We start from the raw sequence: 21,248 nt of genomic DNA, 5'->3' as shown, positions 1-21,248 counted from the left end.
CAAATTAAGACAACTTAATTTCTGATGGTGATGTAAACGGTTTGGGACAAATGACATCTCTCAGGTTTTCTGTTTGTTTCCTGTAGAAACACTGGCCATCGTAGCCACAGAACTACAGCCCTTGGATTTTCTGGCATTGTTGCCAGATGACGGTCGAGCCATGTTTTTCCTGCCCCATCTCCTGGAGTGTAGCAGGAAGGTGTCTGTGATCTGAGGAGATGCAACTGTTTTGTAAGGAAAATCCAGAGCCCTGTGACAAGATGTTTGAAATTCCTGATAATCAAGAATGATTGAACAGAATCCTGTCACTCGCCTGATAGTGTGTATTCAACTCAAGTCTGTTGCGCAGCGCAATGTGACACTGAAATCCAATCAATCTGCTGCAAGCACTTACACAGCATTGCTTATTCAATGAAATCACGTTTACTTCAAGACATCTGTTGTGCTTTGTTGGACCCAATTCTGTTTCTTCAAGATCTTACACACTGGAGTGGGATTCGTTCGCAGCGTGCTGTGCTGCTCTTCTCTGGTATTATGCACTGAAACAAGGCATCTTGTCATGTTCCACCCACACAGCTCTTCTGCTTTGACGAGCTCTGTTTTGTTACATTGACTCCTACGCTAAACATATCTCTCTGCTCAGTACTTAATTCTGTTTATGTTTCAATGAGACAGACGTCGCTCTGTGTTGTGCAATATGCTAATGTCAACTGTCTTGTCTGATGGTGGGCCAAACAGGTCCCAGGTCTGCCAGCTCAGGTCCTAGCCAATGGGAATTAAACGTCACTCTCCCTTGACTGAAATCATATGAATGAGAATGCTGTAAAATTCAAATCAGTCGAGGATTTGGATGAAATTGCTGAACTTCAATATCCCACTGTGCTTATTAAATATTTAATTTTTTTTACAGAACTGAGACTTGACTCACAATTATAAATTTATTGCCAAGTAGACAAGCGAGTTCATTCTTTTTGTTTATCTATTGAGTCATTATCATGTGTTACCTGCCCAACAGCCTCTGCAAAACAGTTGCAATGATCGAATCTGAAGGACATGTTTGTCTTTAAGTGTAACTAGCTGTCGCTCAATGTTTTCAGCGGCCAATGGTGGCTGTTAACCAGAAGATCCGAATAAAGTCTTGATTCCATGAAAGATACCTTTTTTTTCTGAATGGGAGAGAGAGAAATATGGGACAGATTTTCAATCTCAATAAAGTTACTATCCTCAGATTGGTGTTGCATTATATAATTGCAGTATAGTGAGGAGCACACTGTCTCTCACAAAGCATCTGTACTTCCTTTAGCAGCTATGAAGAATGCTTATTGTTTCTCAGTCAGTAACATTCTGAGTCCAGTCAGTCAGCTCATAATCCATGTTGAGGCCCGAGTGCATTGCTGGGGAAATCTGCATTGTTAGATTTGTCAACCTTCAGATGAGATGTTAAACTGAGGTGATATCTGCCTGTTCAAGTGGACATTAATGATCTCTGTTGGCACTATTGGAATTGAGAAGAGAGTGTTGAGGCCTTCCTGATTAGCTCGCCTCAGGCTCTGGCAACATCAACCTCCATGGTTTCACACTCAACTCGCCAAGCCAGTCAGGAACCTGGGTGTCTTGTTCAACCCTCAATTGTCTTCTCCCCCACATTCATGCCATGCCTTCCCTCACCTCCGTAACATCGCCCGATTCCGCCACTACCTCACCCCTCAGGCCGCTGAAACTCTTCTTCATGCCTTCATCACCTCCAGGCTCGACTATGCAAATGCCCTCATTGGCCTTCCCAACTCCTCCCTCCACAGGCTGCAGATAATCCAGAACTCTGCAGCCTGTGTCCTCTCCCGCACCAAACTCCGTGACCCCATCTCGCCTGACTCCACTGGCTCTCTATCCTTCAGAGGATCCAGTTCAAGATCCTGGTCCTCACATACAAAGCCCTCCATGACCTCGCCCCACCCTACCTCTGCGACCTCCTAACCCCCTACCAACCCGCCTGTTCCCTCCGCTCAGCCGGCTCTGGCCTGCTCCACGTCCCCTGACCCACCCGCCCCATCATTGGTAGAGAGCCTTCAGCCACTCTGCCGCCAACCTCTGGAATTCCATCCCCCAGTCACTCCTCCTTAGCCTCCTTCAAGTCCCACCTCAAGACCCTCCTCTTCGACCATGCCATCGGCCAGCCCCTCCCCCCCCAACCCCAGCTCAGATCTGAAATCTTGTACTCTGTCCAGCGCCTTGGGACGTCCTCCCGACGTGAAAGGAGGTATACAAATGTAATCTTGTTGTTTGTGGGATGTTGCTGTTTACAAATTGGCTGCTATGTTCACACAGATGCCCACTGGCAGCTCCAGAGCCTGTGCTCGGGCTGGCTACTTACCTGGTTTCTTGTGGACAGTGTAGGTTGTCTCCATGCCACCCTCTATGTGGTCTACGACATGACAGTGCAAAAGCCACGTGCCGATATGTTGCGGATACATTTCCAAGGTCTGGAAGGTTCCGGGAAAGAGATCAAACACATCTCCACGGTAGGTTTCTTTCATCTGTGTTGAAAAGTGAATGAATTTACTCTGCACCTCTCTCAATACCTTGAATGGAAACTATCGGGCCTGGGTGTGCGAATAATCTCATTCCCTGCTCTCTCCCCATCATGTCCGTGCTGGTGCTCACTCCCAACTGGAGCTCTAATCCCATTCCCTGTACTCTCCCTATCATTTCTGATGGTGCTTGCTTCCCATTCTTTGCTCTTGTTCCGTTTAGTACTATTTTTCCTCAATGTTTTTTGCTCGTCACTGGTGATTAGTTTCTCTCTTCACCCTACCGTTGCCATGAATAACAACAGCATTTAGAATCCACCTTTCACAAAGGAGGTCTCATCCCTTCACTGTCTCTGCTCCAGCAAAGAACGTACAAACTTTTCAAGGCCAGCATTATGGTCATCAAGCACGTTTGAGACATATGTAAAGGGGGACAGAAGGAGGAAACAGCCCAAGCAGCCTGTTCCACCACTATGTATCAGATTTTGGCAGCCAATCCTTTCACCAAACCATTAGTACCTAAACTACCCAAGTCTATTTGTACACAATGTCAGTACACAGTGGCTGTACACACTGGGAGGTTGGATATCCTGAGAGCACAAGGATAGGAATAGTGTAAATATACAATACAAATTAGATTTGTAGAGCACCTTTCGCGTCGGGAGGACGTCCCAAGGCGATGGACAATCTGAGATTTGAACCCGAGCAGGGGGGTTAGGATCATGGAGGGTGGAGTTCAGGGAGGGAAGGAGGATGATTGAAGGCGCGGTTGAAGAGGAGGGTCTTGAGACATGTCTTGAAGGAGGGAGCGAGAAGAAGGAACGTGGGATAGAGTTCCAAAGGGTGGGGCAGAGAGGCTGAAGGCCTGACTGCTGATGGTAGGGTGGAGCAGGTTGGGCAGGGGATATGGAGCAGGCCACAGCCTGCTGAGGGGAGGGAGTGGACAGGTTGATATGGGGTTAGTAGGTCACAGAAATAGGAAGGAGCAAGAGCGACCAGCTAACTGTCAAGAATGTTACCTTGTAATCAAAGCTGTGCCCATGGAAATGGGCAGTATGTATGTCCACTTCGTTACCCATTCCTATCAGATACCAAAACGCCCGCTCGCCTTCAACCATTTCCAATCCATGCAAGTTTCCATACAATTTCCCATTTATAGCTGGAAAAGAAAAACACTCAGTCATCATCAGTCTCACATTCACACATTTATACACATGAACTGAACCCTTTTATGAAACAGTAAACTACCACTGGAGACCGAAAGAAAACAAGCAAACTATTCAACTTAAAGATAATGACGTGGTCCATCTCACAAGTGGAGCTGAACTCAAACTGAGGAGCTTGCTGTCAAGATGATCAGTCAGTGATGAAGAATGGCTACTAGATTCAAGAGGAAATTAGACAGCTATTTGGTGAAGAAACTGATTCAAGGTTTCAGAGGCCAATGGTTAAATCAGGTTATTTGGGGTAGGCCAGATATATTTGGACACACTTATGTAGGTGAAGGAAGGGGCATTTTAGTCTGCTCATGGCTTCCAAAGCTCCAAGACACTATCCTTGAGATAAATGCAAGTTGTTGTTCTACACAATCACTTTATCACTTTGGGGCTGAGTAATCTAAAATGCTTAAGCAGAAGCCTTCCCTCTGGATGCGTTACCAGGACAATGGTAACAATCTGCTCCTTAATGGGGCCAATGTTTTCTTTGGTTAGCCTCGTGTCTGACACACAACCTTAGAGTATCCATCACATGCTTAACAGTATACAACCAAGCTGAGATTTCCATGCATCCCACCTACCAGAGATAGATTGGAAATTCCAGGGATAGATTGTTGGAATTCAATGTGTGCACTCTCCCTGGAGGGACGTATCCTGCTGACCTAATTCTGGAAAGTACTAGGCGGAGGTTGACAAGAGTCAAGGCTTGGATACCCTAGAGGGTGCGTTGGGGTAACTGCTGGAGTCTAACCAGCTAAAACCGCATTGCTTGCTATTGATATCGCTGCTTGTCCAGCTAAGACCACCCTACCTGTTATGGTTTTGGCTTGCAGGATTAACAGTGGGAGGATTCTCTGCCCCTAGTGACGGGTCTATCCTTCCAAGTCCTACCAATGAGCTAGGCTGGGCTGTACTGTCATCAGCAGTGCCCTGGAATACTGCGGACCCACCAGGCTCAGGAACGGACTACCGAGACTGCCAGAGGGGTGGCTCGATTGCCAGGCATGTTACCTAGTACAGTTCCAAACCCTGCTTACCTCCCCTCAAAGGAGGATAGTCCTTTGGTCGCTCGACATCCAACAAGTGCTAGTTTGAACCTTCACAAGGCGGATATTAGGTATCTGGAACTCCTTGTGAGCCTCCCGATGGGCAACATAGCTCAGAATTTGTGAGCATTGCCACTATCTTCCTGTCCGCAGCTTGGGCACACATCCCTTCCCATTGAGTGAATGGGATCAATAGAAAGCCTGATGGTGATGACTCTCAGATAATGGTTAAGTGCAGATGAAAGATCAGACCCATTTCGCTCCCCCATGAGACCCACCCTCACTGATGGGAAATATGAGGAATGTGGACTCACCGTGCATTTTGTTGCTCTCTATAAAATCCTCGTCCTCGGTGTTGACTAGGCGCGGCTGGCCGCAGTAAGTCTGGATATTGTGATCCAGGTACCAGGACTCGTTCTCATCGAAAACCATGAAGAGGAGAGCAAACTCCCGCAGGTCGTGGGTTTTACTCAGACCCAAGAAGCTCTTCCGACAGATGACCAGAGTTCCGATCAGACCACTGAACAAATCCTGTGGGTGGGGAGGACAATGATTGCACTGGACAATTTAACATTTAACAGATGTGGAGAACAATCCTGATCCAGGTAACTCTACTTCAGCCAGGAAACAGCCTGAACTCTCAGGACTTTCCTTGATCGTATGATGGTTGCTGTTACCGACAAACATTCTATATCGCTCACAGTACATAACAGGTCTTCCTGATATCTGGTTGAGACACTTTCTGTACTATTTTAGATCTGCCTCCAAATCCTGATTTCCTAATCTCAGGTAACCTTCAGCCCCAGCTGCCTGCCCACCAGGTAATCATTACAGATCCACTGGGAAAGAGATGGCAATTTCTCCTAGTGTCCCAGTCAATAATCTTGGGGTGAAATGGGCCCTTCATATCCTGGCTGTTTGGGGACCTCACTGCCCGCAAAATAGTTAAATAGTTAAAATAGTTTTGCAATAGAAAACAGAATTGACAATAATTGCTGTGAAGCGCTTCGAGATATTTTTATGGCAACAAGACTCTAAAATGCAAATTCTTTTTTTCCTCCTTAACTAATAATTATCTTCTCTGTATCTTTTTAACCTTTCATAAATTTATAGTCTGGCCTGGATAGTCTGACACGTGGTGATGAGTGTGTGTGTGTCAGAGACCCAACTGAGGCTGACAAACAATAGATATGCAGCAACAATACATATTCTGACATTCTGTCAATTTGGTGCTAGTCTCACAACAGGGGACACAGCTGGAGATGATGGCAAGTGAACTCTTTCTGCGGGAGTTTACAAAAAAAAAAGTTACAGAACTCATCCTTTCAGTTGGATGGTTATTCAGTGGAAGATAGTCAGGTTCCCATAAATGTCAGGTTGTCAGACTCTACCTTCACTTGATCCACCTGCGAGTAATAAGCCCATGAGATGCAGCATGAATCCCCAGGACTAGGCCCAGAGCGTTCAGGAATCTCCCAAATGTAGGTTTCTGTCGAGCCTACAAACACAGCACAGCAGTGTAGTCAGTAAGCAGGCGGGCGGGCCAGCGACCTGCACATGTGGCTGCAGGTATTGGCCAATCATCAATATAAACTCATCACTGACATTCTGCACAAGAGTCACGGTTTGAAGGCAATCTGAGGGTAAAGGCGATGAGGAGATTCTTTTACAGCCTACTGATTTACAAAGCCATTTAAACCCCCTCCTCCCCACATCCTGGGCAAAGGTAGAAACAAAGGCAGTGTGCTATCCAGCAGGAGACACCAATAGATTCCACCAGCCTGTTTCATTACATGACCTTTGCATCCCATTTCTCACCTCTTCTCTAGACCACTCAGACTGAGCAGAAAGGACTGACCTGGCAGAGTGGGTTTGACCTCCTGACTGTTTGTCTTCACTCCATTGGCATGAATGGAGTAGGGCCTTGTGGCCAGGTTTTTAAATACAATTTTAATTCTGTCCGAGACTTTTGCATGAAGCAGAGGGCCTGGAAGAGGAGGGATAAAAGCAGCAACAGATTAACTTCAGTACAAGACAATGTAAAGAGCAAATCATCTCAGTGCTAAACAGTCCCATTGGATTATGATGTAAAGTGAGTGAGGCTCAGGAACCATCGACTGCTGTTACAGTTAAGATCAAAACAATCGCTGGTGAGGCAGAAGAGTGGGTTCCTACCCCGTCACCCTTCCCCACGGTGATAACAGGCAACAGCTGTTTAGATAGCTGTAAATAGAGTTTTAAACATCTCAGAAAACAGCAGATCAACCCAGGAGAACAGGACTAAGTCAGTGAGCAATGATTTCATGTTTCCCCTTTGGTAGAGTATGTGTCAATATATATCAATATGTGACGTTTCCTAACAAACAACAAATGCTGATCGATTCTCAGCTTCAGGCAGTCACTAATCGGACGTCACCTTGAATTTCTAGATGTTCTTCTCCTGCAGGTCGTATCTTCTGTTTGGTGAATGTCTGGTCTGTGTATTCTCGATACACCACTTTCTTATACCTCGAGCCAATAGTGGTATTGCCTCTGACAACATAAATCGTCCCCGGACTGCAGGGAAAAGCAGCAGCAGAGTGAATCGTTCTCATATTTGATACTGCGCCTTATGTCACCAAGCCATCTCAAAGCGCTTCCCAGGATCTACTGTAAAGTGTAGTGACTGTGTATTTTGCGGGAGAACATACAGCCAATTTGTGCACAGTGATATCCCTCAGACAGCAATGGAATGAGTGACAAATTTTATTTGAGGATTGTTGGCCAGGACACCGGGAGAGAGAAATTCTCTTTTCTCCAAGGGCAGGCAGAGGCAGACAGGACCTCGATTAACATCTCATCTGAAGGATGCGCTGAGCTGGGGCTGGGTTAGGAGCTGGGGACTAGGGCTGGGGTTGGGGGCTGCGGCTGGGTTGGGAGCTGGGGTTGGGGTCGGGGGTGCTGCAGGCTGGCTGTTTGGCTAAGCAGTTTAGATAAACTCCCCATTGCTGTGACCAGGAGACAGTTACCTTTCCTCGCTGCTGTGGTACATCTCCAGCTCCCATGTTCTTGACGGTGAATAATCCCATTCGATTTCCACAGCTGCAATGTAATAAGTCTTGGTGTGCCAAGTGAAGGTCGGAAAGCCGGACCAAAACGAGCATTTGTCCACTGTGTAGTGCTGCTTCATTCCTCCCTGGAAGTGATCAGTCGTCTGACACGCAACATCAAAGACACCTGCACCAAGGACCGAGAGAGTTCCTCACAGCTACTCCACACTGGCCTTCACCCCAGCAATAGACTTCAGTGAGGGGGGCAGGGGCGACCCCAGAGACAGGGCAGGGGCAGGGGTGGGGTCAGGGGAACGGAGGGCATGGTGGCGGGGGAGGGGGACTGGGGCAGGTGCAGTGGGCCGGGGCGGAAAGTGGGGGAGGGGTGGGGCGGGGCAGGCCTGTGCCATATTCCATTAAGGCTTCCAGACATTCCACTGTGATAACTTCACTGTAAATATCTTGTCTGTTTTTCTGGTTTACCTGTGCTGTCCGGCTGCATTATCGCAGTGAGCGAGATGTGGGGGAAGATGTTGACGGTGTCTCTCCGGGTCTCCTTGCTGAGGAAAGTGTTGCCATTAAAATAAATGCCGTGGATATCGACCTCCGAGCCAATGCCAAACATGTGCCACGACACAAGGTCTCCCTTGCACATCTTCAGGCCAGGTTGGTTCCCAAACAGGTAGCCGTTTATCGCTAAGCACACAGGAAACTGGTTATTAACAGGCTTCCCCCACAGCCCCGCGCCCACCCCCCTCCCCGCCTCTCCGTACTGGACACAAGTCATCGTCACACAGCGCGGGCACTGCAGGGTACAGAGCATGTAACGTGTGTACAGAGTGTGTAAACAGCGGGTGGGAAATACAGTGTGTTCAGTGCAGTGGGAGGGGATTTGATCCTGATTCATTCTCTGGGTAAAACCACACCCTCCCCCACTGGGGGGGGCGGGCGTCCGTCACTGTAGATCAAGGGCAGTAGTGTTGCTTGCTGATAGCCACCCGGGTTCTCGTGGGGGAACGGGGCGGGGCAGTGGGGAGGGGGAAGCGGGAAGGGTCTGCGGAGAGGGGGTCAGCTCAGTTGATTAGGGTGGGGGGGTTTGCTGACAGATGCAGGTGGGAGGGATGACTGGAGTGTTACCATGCATTTTATTGGACTCTTGGAAATCTTCATCCTCTTTATCCACTGCCCTGGGCCTGCCTGTGAACATCTGGATGTTCTCTTCCAGGTACCAGCTCTGGTTTTCATCAAATACCGTCACCAACATGTACATCTCCTTATCCACGTTTTTCTGAGTCAGGACAGAGACTAGAGATCAAAACTTGGTGAAACTCCCACTCCACCCCCTCCCAATCTAAACCCACCGTGGCTCATCCATCTTTCCAATCAGCAGCTCAGCCATGAGCTCAGCCCAGCTCAGTCACTCGTACTCTCGACTCCAGGTCAGAGGCTTGTGGGGTCAAGCCCCATGTCAGCACTTTGAGCTCACAGTCCAGTGCAATGCTGAGGAAACGCCGCATTGTCTGAGATGCCGCCCTTCAGAGGAGACTTAAAACCGAGACCATGCCTACCCTTGTTCAGGTTGGCATCAAAAATCTTGTGCTATTGTTGGAAAAGAGAAGGCAGTCTCTCTCTCTCCCTGTGTCCTGGCCAACAATCTTCCAGATAAAATTGGTCACTCACTCCATGGCTGTTTGTTGGATATTGTTGTGTGATAATTGGCTGCTGCTTTTACACACAAAATGCAGAGTCACTACACTTTACAGTGAATCCTGTGAAGCGCTGTGTATTAATGTTATAGGCACAGGATTAGATGTAAGGATTACTATATTCCCATCGCCTCTGTGGAAAGATAATAAATTTTACTTTAAACATGTGCCATATAGTTGAAGCTTGAGAGGTGGGTAATAATTCAGTTAGTTTAAAGGAGCGCCAGTCTCCACAATTAGACAGACAAATGAGGGAGCGTATGGGAGGGAAATGTTAACACCGGCACAGAATATTTGGGCCGAATGGCCTGTTTCCGTGCTGTACGGTGTGTGTAAATCTAGGAATTTCAGATACAGATTTGTCCCCAGTGACATTGACTGGGAGCAAGCAGGCTGTGCTGGGGCCGGGGTTAGCAGTGGTGACTGACCTGCTTTCCTTTTTTGTCCAGCGTGTTGGGTTTGCAGATAAGGAGTGGCCCGACCAGGCCGGAGTTGGTATCCTTCACCGGATCCACAGCTGAGAAGTACAGCCAGGTCAGGCAGTCTCCCTCACTCCTGCTTGGACCATAATCCTCCGGGATTCTCCACTCATAAACAAATGTTTGACCGGGCGGGACTAGGGGGGAGCGAGGCGACATAGACGCAGGACCTGACAAGAGCGAGCATTAATCAGCAGATTGTACCTTATTCGCTGAAAACTATTCATTTTGTGTTACAACTTAACTCAAAGTTTAAATATCACTCACAATAATAATAATCCTTGTAATTCATATAATGCCTGTCACGTCTTCGATACATCTCGAAGCACGATAAGGCTTTGTTCCACAACTCTGCGGAACTTCCTCTGTGTAAAATTCACTTTGTTTAAGAGCAATTTTCGGCAAGACACTTTGATGAGACTTTGCTTTCAGATACCCCACGAGAGCAGAACAAGAGGCCACATGTTTACAGCTGTAAAGGGTAATTTCAGGACAGACGCCAGGAATGTTTTCTTTACCCAGAGGGTAATTAACGACTGGAACAGGTTACCAGGAAGGGTTTGGGGTGGAGGTGAGGCAAGTATATTGGGACTCGTTTAAAAAGCACCTCAATACTGTGATGGAGGGGACGGTAGGGCAGGTGTTCTGCAGGGATGAGATTCGATAGGCTGAAGGGTCTTCTTCATCCAAATCGTTTTTGTGATCTTCTGACAAATTGCTGAAACTATAGATTTGGACCTTATCTCTTTGTCTTGAGCCCGGCTCAGTGTGTGTCAGCCTGGCTCAATTTGTGCTAGTCAGCCCGGCTCAGTGTGTGTGTCAGCCTGGCTCAGTGTGTGTCAGTCAGCCCGGCTCAGTGTGTGTTAGCCCGGCTCAGTATGTGTCAGGCCAGCATTCTTCCTCAGAAGGTTTTGGGGTCAAGCCGCAAGTCGGGACTTAGAATCACATAGCCTAGGTTGACATTCCAATGTGGTACTGGACGTGTGCAATTTCAGAGGTGTTGTCCTTCAGATGAGATGTTAAACCAAGGTCCTATCCTGACTGTACATGTAGATGTAGATCCTGTAGCCAATCCTGTTCCCAATCTCTCTGTAAAATCCTGTAGCGCTACGTGAAAAGAGAATCGAGTTTCTCCCAGTGTCCTGGCGGACAATTCCCCAAATAAAGTTGATCACTCAACTCATGGCAGTTTGTTGCATACTGCTACACATAATTGACCTCCGGGTCAACAAAGTGTTATGGCGCTGTAATAGATGCAAGGATTCATATTATCAATATTAATACCCGTGTCTGTGGGATATTTTGCTCCCTCAGAAGATTTCTCGTAAGCGACCCCGTGGGCCTGGATACTGTAGCTGTGACTTGCGTTGTTCCAAAATGTCACTTTGACTCGATCTCCAACTTCGGCTTTAATGACAGGCCCTGGAGGAGAGACACACACAAACATAACAGTGGAGTCCTGTAGCTCAGTGGTTAGAGCACTCGCTTTGCAAGCGAGAGATCTGAGTTCAATTCCAGGCAGGGCGAAACCTTGGGCAAGTTTCCTTACTCCACACGCCTAATAATAATCCCTCCAAAACCCAAAACAATAATAAATTGGTCATTTTCAATCTACGACTGTTTGTGGGACATTGCTGTGCGCAATTGGCTGCCGCGTTCGCCCACAAATATACAGTCAATTCACTTTACAGTGTGTTCTGTGAAGCGCTTTGGGACGTCCTCCCGACGTGAAAAGCGCTATATCAAATGCAAGGATTATTATTATTATTATTATTATTATTATAAACTATAGCACTGGCCTCTTCACACAAAAGGCTGAAACTGCAGAACCAGCTGTGACCTGGGCAAAGACATCAGGAAACAGCTGGGTGGCGATGTGGATTGTGGGATCAAAGGAGCTGAAAGTTCTTCATCCAGTTTAGGGCCACATTCCCATTCTCCCCCTGTTTCCCAATCTCTCTGATCCCTCCTTCCTCCCCTTCCTCCCGCCCCTACCCCCGCCTCCCCCCCACCCCACCACCCCTCCACCACACACCCACAGCAGTAATTACCAAGTAGCCCAAGATGCTGCTGCTCTGGGCTCCTCTCCTTCTGCCGTGTAAACATATCGTCCGTGTATTCTTGGTAAACAACCTTTTTGTACCTCCCTCCGATCCTCTTTTCTCCTTGTTGAAAATATACGGCAGAATCGCTGTGGGCAGGAAGCAGGGATCAGAGCAGAGTTCACTGTACACACTTACCCCTAGTCCTTGGGCACTGTACACACTCACCCCCATCCTCTGGGCACTGTGCATAATCACCCCCCATCCCTGAGAACTGTACACACTCACCCCCATCCCCTGGGCACTATACCCACTCACTCCTATCCCCTGGGCACTGCCCACCAGGGCCACTCGCACCAGGCAGCTCTGCCAGATAGTGTTTAAGTGCGATCAGAAGTGCATTATTAACACTGTTTTAGTTGATTTAGATTTGTTTCTGTTTATCAGCTTGTGTGCTGACCTGCAGAATTACACTCTGGATTATCAATGTGCATATCATTACAGTAAACGATGAGTTGCAGAACTTCTATTTAAAGTCTGAGAGGTGTCATGGGTTAGCTGGTCTAACACTGGACACTGGGCTGAGGAGATGTCACTTTGCTGTGGATTGTATTACGTATTATAAGCAGTCATCAGACGGGTGAGATAGTGCTGACTACGCTGATGGATTTCTGTGTGTGTCAGACACCCAGCTGATCACGGTGATGGGTTTCCGTGTGTGTCAGACACCCAGCTGATCACGGTGATGGGTTTCCGTGTGTGTCAGACACCCAGCTGATCATGGTGATGGGTTTCCGTGTGTGTCAGACACCCAGCTGATCACGGTGATGGGTTTCCGTGTGTGTCAGACACCCAGCTGATCATGGTGATGGGTTTCCGTGTGTGTCAGACACCCAGCTGATCACGGTGATGGGTTTCCGTGTGTGTCAGACACCCAGCTGATCACGGTGATGGGTTTCTGTGTGCGTCAGACACCCAGCTGATCACGGTGATGGGTTTCTGTGCGTGTCAGACGTCCGGCTGATAACAGTGATGGGTTTCAGTATGTGTTAAACACCAGGCTGATTAAACCAAAACTACCTGTCATTATAATCTAAAGGCTTTTCTGTGAACTGGTCTCTGCCCGTTGGACCATAGTCCCAGATGATCTCCTCTGCAGCGATGTAGTAGTGCCTCTCCTTCTGTGAGAATGTTGGCCTTTTGTGTTGTGTGCCATCGTCTTTTACCTCAAATAGAGCCTGCATACCAGCTGGTGACAGACACAGGAACATCATTAGTCTGCCATGTCAATTCTTTAAACATTCTAATCTTGGTAACCACAGCAATCTGTCACAGCAACTGTCAACAACAACAACAGCGCTCACTCCTCAGTCCATTTCATGCATGGTAATGCCTCAAAGCGCCTCACACAGGGAGAGTGCACACTGCAAAAGTGGGGAAATAGGAAGAGATGAAGACAACTGCTGAGCCTGTAAGACCCAGATTTGAATCCAGACAGGGTGATAGATAACTCTGTCCTGTCCCCCTTCATCCCCCCACCCCGCTTTGATGGATATTCTGAACTCAGCCACGAGTGTGAATGAGTCAACATTTGCCACAAATTCACAGAGGGCAAAGGTCTCATAGGGCACAGTTGCAGAGACAGCCTGTGAATTTGAAAGATGGAAATGTCCCACTGATCTATAGAGGATTATTCTCTGCAGCCCTGGGATCTGAGGCATATTGCTGAGCACTGCAGAGGGAGCTGCCCTGGGAGTGCACTCCACCAAATGTGGAGAATGTTCTCCTCTGGTAATAATACTGGATTATTAGTTTCACAGACTGCAAGCGCGCAAACAGGCCATTTGGCCCAACTAGTCCGTGCTGGTGTTTTCCTCCACATGAGCCGAGCCCCAACCGTGCGAAAGCTGCCTTCGCACCACTGGATTCCCTCAGAGACCACACAATTTAACCCCAAAACAAGAAGGTTTTGAACCTTCTAAGTGGTCGTTGACCTGACAGCTTAGCAGCCATTTTCCTTTCTTTGTGGGCACCATCACCGCGGTGATGAAGGAGGCGGAGAACAGGCTGAACGTGTCGGCGTGGTGATGTTTCTCGATCAGCATGTTTCCGTGGAAATAAGCGGAGTGGATGTCCACCTCATTGCCCATCCCAAACAGGTGCCACATCACCTTGTCTCCCATGAACATGGACAGGCCGGGCAGATTCCCATAAACATAGCCGTTAATGGCTGGAAAAAAAATACCAGAATTGAACATGTTAGACATTCATTTGGAGACTGATCTATGGTCAGAAACATTACATTCCTCCAATTACCTCCTTTTACAAACTTCAGTAAAATAACAGTAACCAGAAGTCCAGCCTGAAGCGCCACTTCACAGTGACTACCCATTGTTCAGCTGCTGATTACCCTCAGCGCAAAGAAATACTTCCTGGTGCATGTTTGGTCCGTGTGCTTGAGTTATCTCATGTGTTATTTTATGTCAATGGGGTCCTCAGAGAGATGCCTCTCTGTAGTGTACACAGTGTACATTTACACAGCGCCTCAAGGCAGGGGACATGAAACATGGTGGTGCTCACTGAACAACAACAACAACAAGATTCCATTTATAGAGCGCCTTTCACGTCGGGAGGACGTCCCAAGGCGCTGGACAGTTGGGTCAGGACCCGAGCAGGGGGGAAATGGTTAGGGGGAGGGAAGGGAGGGAGCGAGGAGGGGGTAGAGAGTCGAGAGGGGAGCTGAAGGCACGGTCAAAGAGAAAGGTCTTGAGATTGGCCAAAGGGAATGGCCAGGTCAGACTGTAATAGGCTGAAGCACTCTTGCTTATGTATTGATTCCTCATAGCTCGTCTTTCACACTGTGGAGTGGACTCGATAATACTCTCCCCTACATTGCCGCTTGGTCTCCCGGCAGCCCCCTACCCCTGTCAGGGACATTGCCCGAGATACAGTATTCCACGTTATTCACTCTTTTCAGGGTCATCTGTAAGCAGAGATAAGGACCTTATGAAAATTATTGGAGACATCTTACAGTGCATTTTGTTACTTTCTTGAAAATCTTCATCGTCTCTGTTCACTTTGCTGGGTGTGGTGCAGAATTTTTTAATATTCTGGTCCAGATACCAGCTGTTATTCTCATCCACCACCGAAAACATTAATGCAAACTCCTCGTCCACCTCTTTCTTGCTAGCCTTCAGTTTGCCAGTGAGAGTTCCTGGGAGACACAAACACACACTGAGCAAGGCAGATTGCTGCTTCTGCCTCAGCCCGATCATGAATACATCTTCAATTAAATTCTGTCTGACCGTCACATAAGAACATAAGAATTTGATAGACGAAAGAAGACCAAGGTCTATCCAGTTCGCCTTCAACCATCCTGGCAATCGCTGGTCCAGTCCAACTCTCACTGGTCCAGTCTGGCTGTCGATGGTACAGTCTGGCGTCTTGGAGTAGATGAACAAGATGATTACCTTTTTTACATATCAACAATGGTCCTATCAGACCTGTTGAAATATCCTTGGTTGCATGAGTGTGGGAGTGATAGATTCTGGTCACACAGTCCGTTTCAGCAATTGTTGGTGCATGGTCCTCAGTCAGGCACCAGATGTAGCTGAAGTTGGATCCAGGTTGCACACAGTCATCCAGCTTCTCCACATCGGTGGAGTTATCAGGATACAATGCCCCTAAACCAGAGAGAGTGACACAATCTTCATCCCAATATTACAGTACATGAAACTATAACACAATAGGCAGAGACAGGCAGGAAGACAGGTACAGATAGACACAGGCAGGCAGACAGAAAAGCAGTCAGAGAGAGATAGATACACAGACAGAAACAGGTACACAGGCAGACAACAACAACAACAAATTACATTAGTAAAATGCCTTTCATGTCGGAAGGACAATCCAAGGAGCTGGACAGTCAGGGATTTGGACTGCTTCACAAATTTATATGAAATGGAGTCAGTATTTATTTGTAGGCAAATGTGACAGCACAATTGTGCACAGTAATTAACCCCAAACAGCATGAAGTGAGTGAACAATTTTATCTGGAGGATTGTTGGCCAGGACACCAGAAGAGAAAAACTCCCTTTTTTCGACTAGCGCCTCAGGATCTTTCACATCCAGGCAGGGTTTGGCCTTTGGATGCTTGGCCTTTGGGTGTTTTCTCAGCTGAGAAAAGGAAGCAAAATGTTAGAGAAAGGTTCCAATAGGAAAGCTGATTTTGGTGGTTGGCAGATCACAATCCCCATTCACTACTAGTTATGCTGGAATCTGTGCAGTGCAGTTTGGAGGGATGGAGGGTTGGAGAGGCAGGATTCCAGAGGCCATGGTGACCGTCTGAGATAATTGGCTCACCTTATAACCCCTTCAGTCTCCATCAGTCACCAGTGATGACGTACCCCACCACTGGCAGAAATAATAACATAAGCAGTACCTTCTTTGGCTTTGAGGTAGGTTAAGCCATGCGGGTGAATTGAATAACATCTAGATGCAAAATTCTTCAGGTGGATGATCATTTTGTCCCCTTGCTCTGCCTTCAAGACAGGTCCCAGAAACCCCAGCCAATTAGCCTTCGGGACATATTTGTTGTAGCTCCCATCTGTGTACTCCAAAAACACTGCCTTCTTATACACGCCTCCTATCCTAGTCGGCCCCCGCTTCAGGTATATCGAAGCATGCCTGAAATTACAATAAGCGATGTTTTTACCTGAAAATAGTGCTTAACATTGAGGGCTGTGGAGCTGCAATAATAATAATCTTTGTATTTTGATATAGCGCCTTGTCACGTCTTCAATTGGGGTCCTCTAGGGCTCCATCCTTGGCCCCCTTCTCATGCTCCCTCTTGACGATGTCATCCGCAAACAAGGGGTAAACGTCTAAATATATATGCAGATGACACGTAAATCTACTTCTCCTCCTCCAGCTGAGACTCAAATCCGCCAATATTCTGTCTGCTTGTCTGACAGACATCAAGGCCTGGATAAGCACAAACTTCTTAAAACTAAACATTGACAAGACAGAAGCCATGCTTCTTGACTCGTGTCCTGCAGCTCCTCAATCTCCCCAGCCCATCCCTCAGATTCAACAAAACAACAAATTAAACTCAGGTCCTCTTGCTGACAAGGTAAGTGATCTAACCAATATGCTTTAGGACTCCACAAGTTTGTGGATAACATATTTTTCTATAAACACAAACTTTATTTATGGCCATTCTCAGCACCAGTGTAATTGTACTTAGCTATGGCCAATTTGGAGCTATAGACTTCAATTAATGTGCTTTCAAAATGACCAGCAGAAATAGATTCAAATCTTCACAAACACTCCTGTCACTTAAACACACACAAAAAGATTACAGATAATAGAACGAATGGGTCAATATAACTTATAAATCTTGCCAAGGCATTGAATTCTGCAGCTCACGGTTCCTGGTTTACCGGACCTTATACTGCTCCTTCTGTTAATAGTACACTTAACTCAATCTGACTCAGCTACTCACGCTCCTGGCTCACAAAATTGTTGGTTGAGCTCCACATTGGGACTTTGAGCTCATAGTGTAGGCCGATGTATGTTCTGGGAGTTTTTTTCAGGGTGGGGGTGATGACGGCTGTTTTTAGGGGGGTAGGAACTGAACCGGTGGACAAGGAGAGGTTGATGACGTCGAACAGGAGAGGGGCCAGAAGGTGGAGCTGGGAGATGTAGTCTTGTTCTCTTGCCTGGTGTCGGGGCGTCTCAGTGTGTCAGCTCACCCCGTCCCCGGTACCTCCCTACCCTGTGCCCCCTGCCCCCGCTCCCCCCCACCCCATCCACCCCCAGCGGCCTGGCCCCTGGAACCTCTTGAGATCAATGACCATGCCAGGCCGATACAAACTGACTTAATTCCCGTCTGTGTCTGTCCTCAATTCCTGCCTTGCCTCTGACAATCTGTTATCCCATCTCTCTGAACAAAACCCATGGAAAACCAAGGATATTCTGTCTAGGATGAAAAAGAAGTAGACGGAGTACGACAATTGGAAGAAGCAAGATACTGAGGATAGCAAAGCGCATTATAGAGAATGCAGGAGTGATCTTAAAAGAGTGATAAGACAGGCTAAAAGATCGCATGAGAAGAGGTTAGCGGGTAACATAAAGGGGAATCCTAAAATATTTTACAAGCACATAAAGGAGGGATAGAGTTTGGATTAAGAACTGGCTGAGTGACAGAAAGGTGGTGGTTAATGGGTGTTTCTTGAAATGGAAGGGGGTGTGCAGCGGTGTCCCCCAGGGATCAGTATTGGGACCACTGCTCTTTCTAATATATATTAACGATCTGGACTTGGGAATAGAGAGCACTATTTCCAAGTTTGCAGATGATACAAAGTTAGGTAGGGTAGTAAATAGTGAGGAGGACTGTAGCCAACTGCAAGCAGACATACACAGAATGGTGGAATGGGCTGACATGTGGCAAATGGATTTCAATGTGGATAAGTGTGAGGTGATACACTTAGGGAGGAAAAATGATAGGTGGCAATATAGACTTGGTAGCTCAATCTTAAGGGGGGTGAACGTACAAAGAGATCTGGGTGTTCAAGTAAGCGAATCATTAATAATAATCCTAATAATCCTTGCATTTGATATAGCGCTTTTCACGTCGGGAGGACGTCCCAAAGCGCTTCACAGAACACACTATAAAGTAAATTGACTGTATATTTGTGGGCGAACGCGGCAGCCAATTGCGCACAGCAATGTCCCACAAAGCGTCGTAGATTGAAAATGACCAATTTATTATTGTTTTGTTTTTTGGAGGGATTATTATTAGGCTCTGTGTGGAGTAAGGAAACTTGCCCAAGGTTTTGCCCTCTGCCTGGAATTGAACTCAGGTCTCTCACTTGCAAAGCGAGTGCTCTAACCACTGAGCTACAGGACTCCAAATTAAAGGTAGCGGGGCAGGTAAATAGGGCAGTAAAAAAGGCATTTGGTGTACTGAGCTTTATTAGTAGGGGCATAGAGTATAAGAGTAGGGATTATGGTTAATGTATACAAAACACTGGTTAGGCCTCAGCTGGAGTACTGCGTCCAGTTCTGGGCACCTTACTTCAGGAAGGACATTAAGGCACTGGAAAGGGTGCAGAGGAGATTCACAAGAATGATACCAGGAATGGGGAACCTTAGCTATGAGGACAGGCTGGAGAAGTTAGGACTTTTCCCATTAGAGCAGAGAAAGTTACGCGGGGACCTGATAGAGGTCTTCAAGATCATGAAAGGTTTCGACAGGCGAGATAGGGAAAAGCTGTTTCCGCTGGTAGGTGTGTCTATGACCTGTGGTCACAGTCTTAAGATATCTACCAAAAGAAGCAGAGGGGAGGTTAGAAGAAATTTTTTCACTCAGCGAGTTGTTCGAATTTGGAATGATCTGCCTGAAAGGGTAGTGAAGTCCAATTCGATAACAGCTTTTAAGAGAGAACTGGATAGGTATCTGGGGAAGAGGGGGTTTGCAGGGTTATGCAGAGAAAGCTGGTGATTGGGGTTAGTGAAAGTGAATTGCTCTGTCAAAGAGCAGACTCGATGGGCCGAATGACCTCCTTCTGTGCCGTAACTTTCTATGAATCTATGAACACTAATATAAGAGGAGTCATAGGAAAGATACGAGGGCAGGACTCAGCCAGTCCGGTGATACCAGGCTCTTCAGAGCACAGCACAGCAACAACAATAACAACAACTTGTTTATATAGCGCCCTTCTCGCGGGGTAGCGTAGCCCGGAGAGCTTAGCACAGCACAGAATACAGTACACAGAACGCAAAGTACACAGTGCTGAGCACAGCACACAGCACAGTGCATAGCACACAGAGCGCAAAGCACAGGACACAGCACAGAGCACAGCACAGCTTACACAGTGTTATTAGTTTTCCAGCATGTTTCAGCCATCAGAGTTAAAATGCGAGTGGGAATGTGGGAACACTGACACCCTAGGAATTCCATCATGATCTCGTTTGATACCAATAAGCCCACAGTTGAGAACAACCCCTGGCCACAAGTCAACCGTCGGCAGTATAACTCTTTCCTAATTTTTTTGTGAATTTGAGAATGAATCCCACGAATTCAGCCGCTGCTTATGAATTTCCAACCCTGATATTCACGATGGGGAGAGAGTAGGGAATGGGGTTAGAGCCGAGAGCTCCAGTGTGGGTGCGAGCACCTGCACAGACACAATGGGGAGGGAGCAGAGAATGGGATTAGAGTAGAAAGCTTTATAAATAATCCTTACATTTAATAATAATAATAATCCTTGCATTTGATATAGCACTTTTCACGTTGGGAGGACGTCCCAAAGCGCTTCACAGAATATACTGTAAAGTGAATTGACTGTATATTTGTGGGCGAACGCGGCAGCCAATTGCGCACAGCAATGTCCCACAAACAATCGTAGATTAAAAATGACCAATTTATCATTGTTTTTTTTTGGAGGGATTATTATTAGGCGCGTGGAGTAAGGAAACTTGCCCAAGGTTTCGCCCATTGATATAGCACCTTATCACGTCTTTGATCTCAAAGGGCTTCAGAAAATAAACTGTAAAGTTAATTGACTGTGTATTTTGTGGACGAAATGCGGCAGCCAATTGTGCACAGCAGCGTCCCATAGACAGTCATGGTTTGAGTGACCAATTTACTTTTTTTTAAAGCAATTATTACCCCACGGAAAAGCTATCTGCCAATCAACTAACAAATGGGTTCCTACTTACTGCTGGATAAGTGTGGAGTAAGGAAACTTGCCCAATGTTTTGCCCTGCCAAGAATCAAACCCAGGTCTCTCGCTTGCAAAGAGAGTGGTCTAACCACTGAACTACAGGACTCCCTCTGCTCACTTTAGTGGGGGAGTGAGCAGCAGCACAAACACAATGGGGAGATGCAGAGAATGGCATTAGAATAGAGAGCTCCAGTGGGGAGTGAGTAGGGGATGGTCTCCTGTAGTGTGAACATGAACCTGCTATGATTCATTCACCACATTCGCACACACGCTCAGACTTACGGATCCGCTTCCACGGTTGTGCCTGTGATGACATTCTTGTTGGATGGGGCGTAGTTCCATTCAATCTCCTTGATGGCAATGTAATGCTCACGAGTCATGCCTCTGACACTGGCCGTGAGGTGCAGGACAATCAGACACAACACCACAGGTCTCGTCATTCTGTGGGATGGCTGGTGGTGCTTAGCAAGAGCAG

The 21,248-nt window shown here is 47.1% G+C and overlaps 2 protein-coding genes across 4 annotated transcripts in view; one reads left to right on the top strand and one right to left on the bottom strand.

Moving 5' to 3' along the window:
* hps3 (HPS3 biogenesis of lysosomal organelles complex 2 subunit 1) overlaps positions 1 to 1,227 on the top strand; it is a 14,757-nt gene extending 13,530 nt beyond the window's left edge. For 2 of the 3 annotated variants that reach the window (XM_007902442.2, XM_007902441.2), the window contains one exon: positions 87 to 1,227. In XM_007902442.2, the coding sequence (XP_007900633.2) occupies positions 87 to 214 (128 nt within the window). In that variant the 3' untranslated portion in view covers positions 215 to 1,227. Of the gene's footprint in view, positions 1 to 64 lie in introns of all 3 variants that reach the window. The other variant, XM_042338989.1, reaches the window with a different exon arrangement.
* On the bottom strand, positions 879 to 21,248 carry LOC103184446 (ceruloplasmin). The gene is made up of 19 exons (XM_007902443.2): positions 21,056 to 21,248; positions 16,486 to 16,730; positions 15,518 to 15,730; positions 15,079 to 15,261; positions 14,023 to 14,277; positions 13,128 to 13,296; positions 12,057 to 12,196; positions 11,290 to 11,427; positions 9,955 to 10,175; positions 8,958 to 9,108; positions 8,304 to 8,516; positions 7,800 to 8,007; positions 7,208 to 7,347; positions 6,650 to 6,778; positions 6,183 to 6,289; positions 5,106 to 5,322; positions 3,548 to 3,687; positions 2,372 to 2,534; positions 879 to 1,166 (listed from the first exon to the last, which is right to left on the bottom strand). Exons 1-19 carry the CDS (start codon positions 21,211 to 21,213, stop codon positions 1,114 to 1,116), a joined length of 3,243 nt encoding a protein of 1,080 aa, XP_007900634.1. The 5' UTR covers positions 21,214 to 21,248; the 3' UTR covers positions 879 to 1,113.

Source organism: Callorhinchus milii, unplaced genomic scaffold (assembly GCF_018977255.1).
Source record: "Callorhinchus milii isolate IMCB2004 unplaced genomic scaffold, IMCB_Cmil_1.0 Scaffold11, whole genome shotgun sequence".
Lineage (NCBI taxonomy): Eukaryota > Metazoa > Chordata > Chondrichthyes > Chimaeriformes > Callorhinchidae > Callorhinchus > Callorhinchus milii.
Note: the sequence above shows the minus strand (reverse complement) of the source record. Positions and strands in the feature narration are given on the sequence as shown.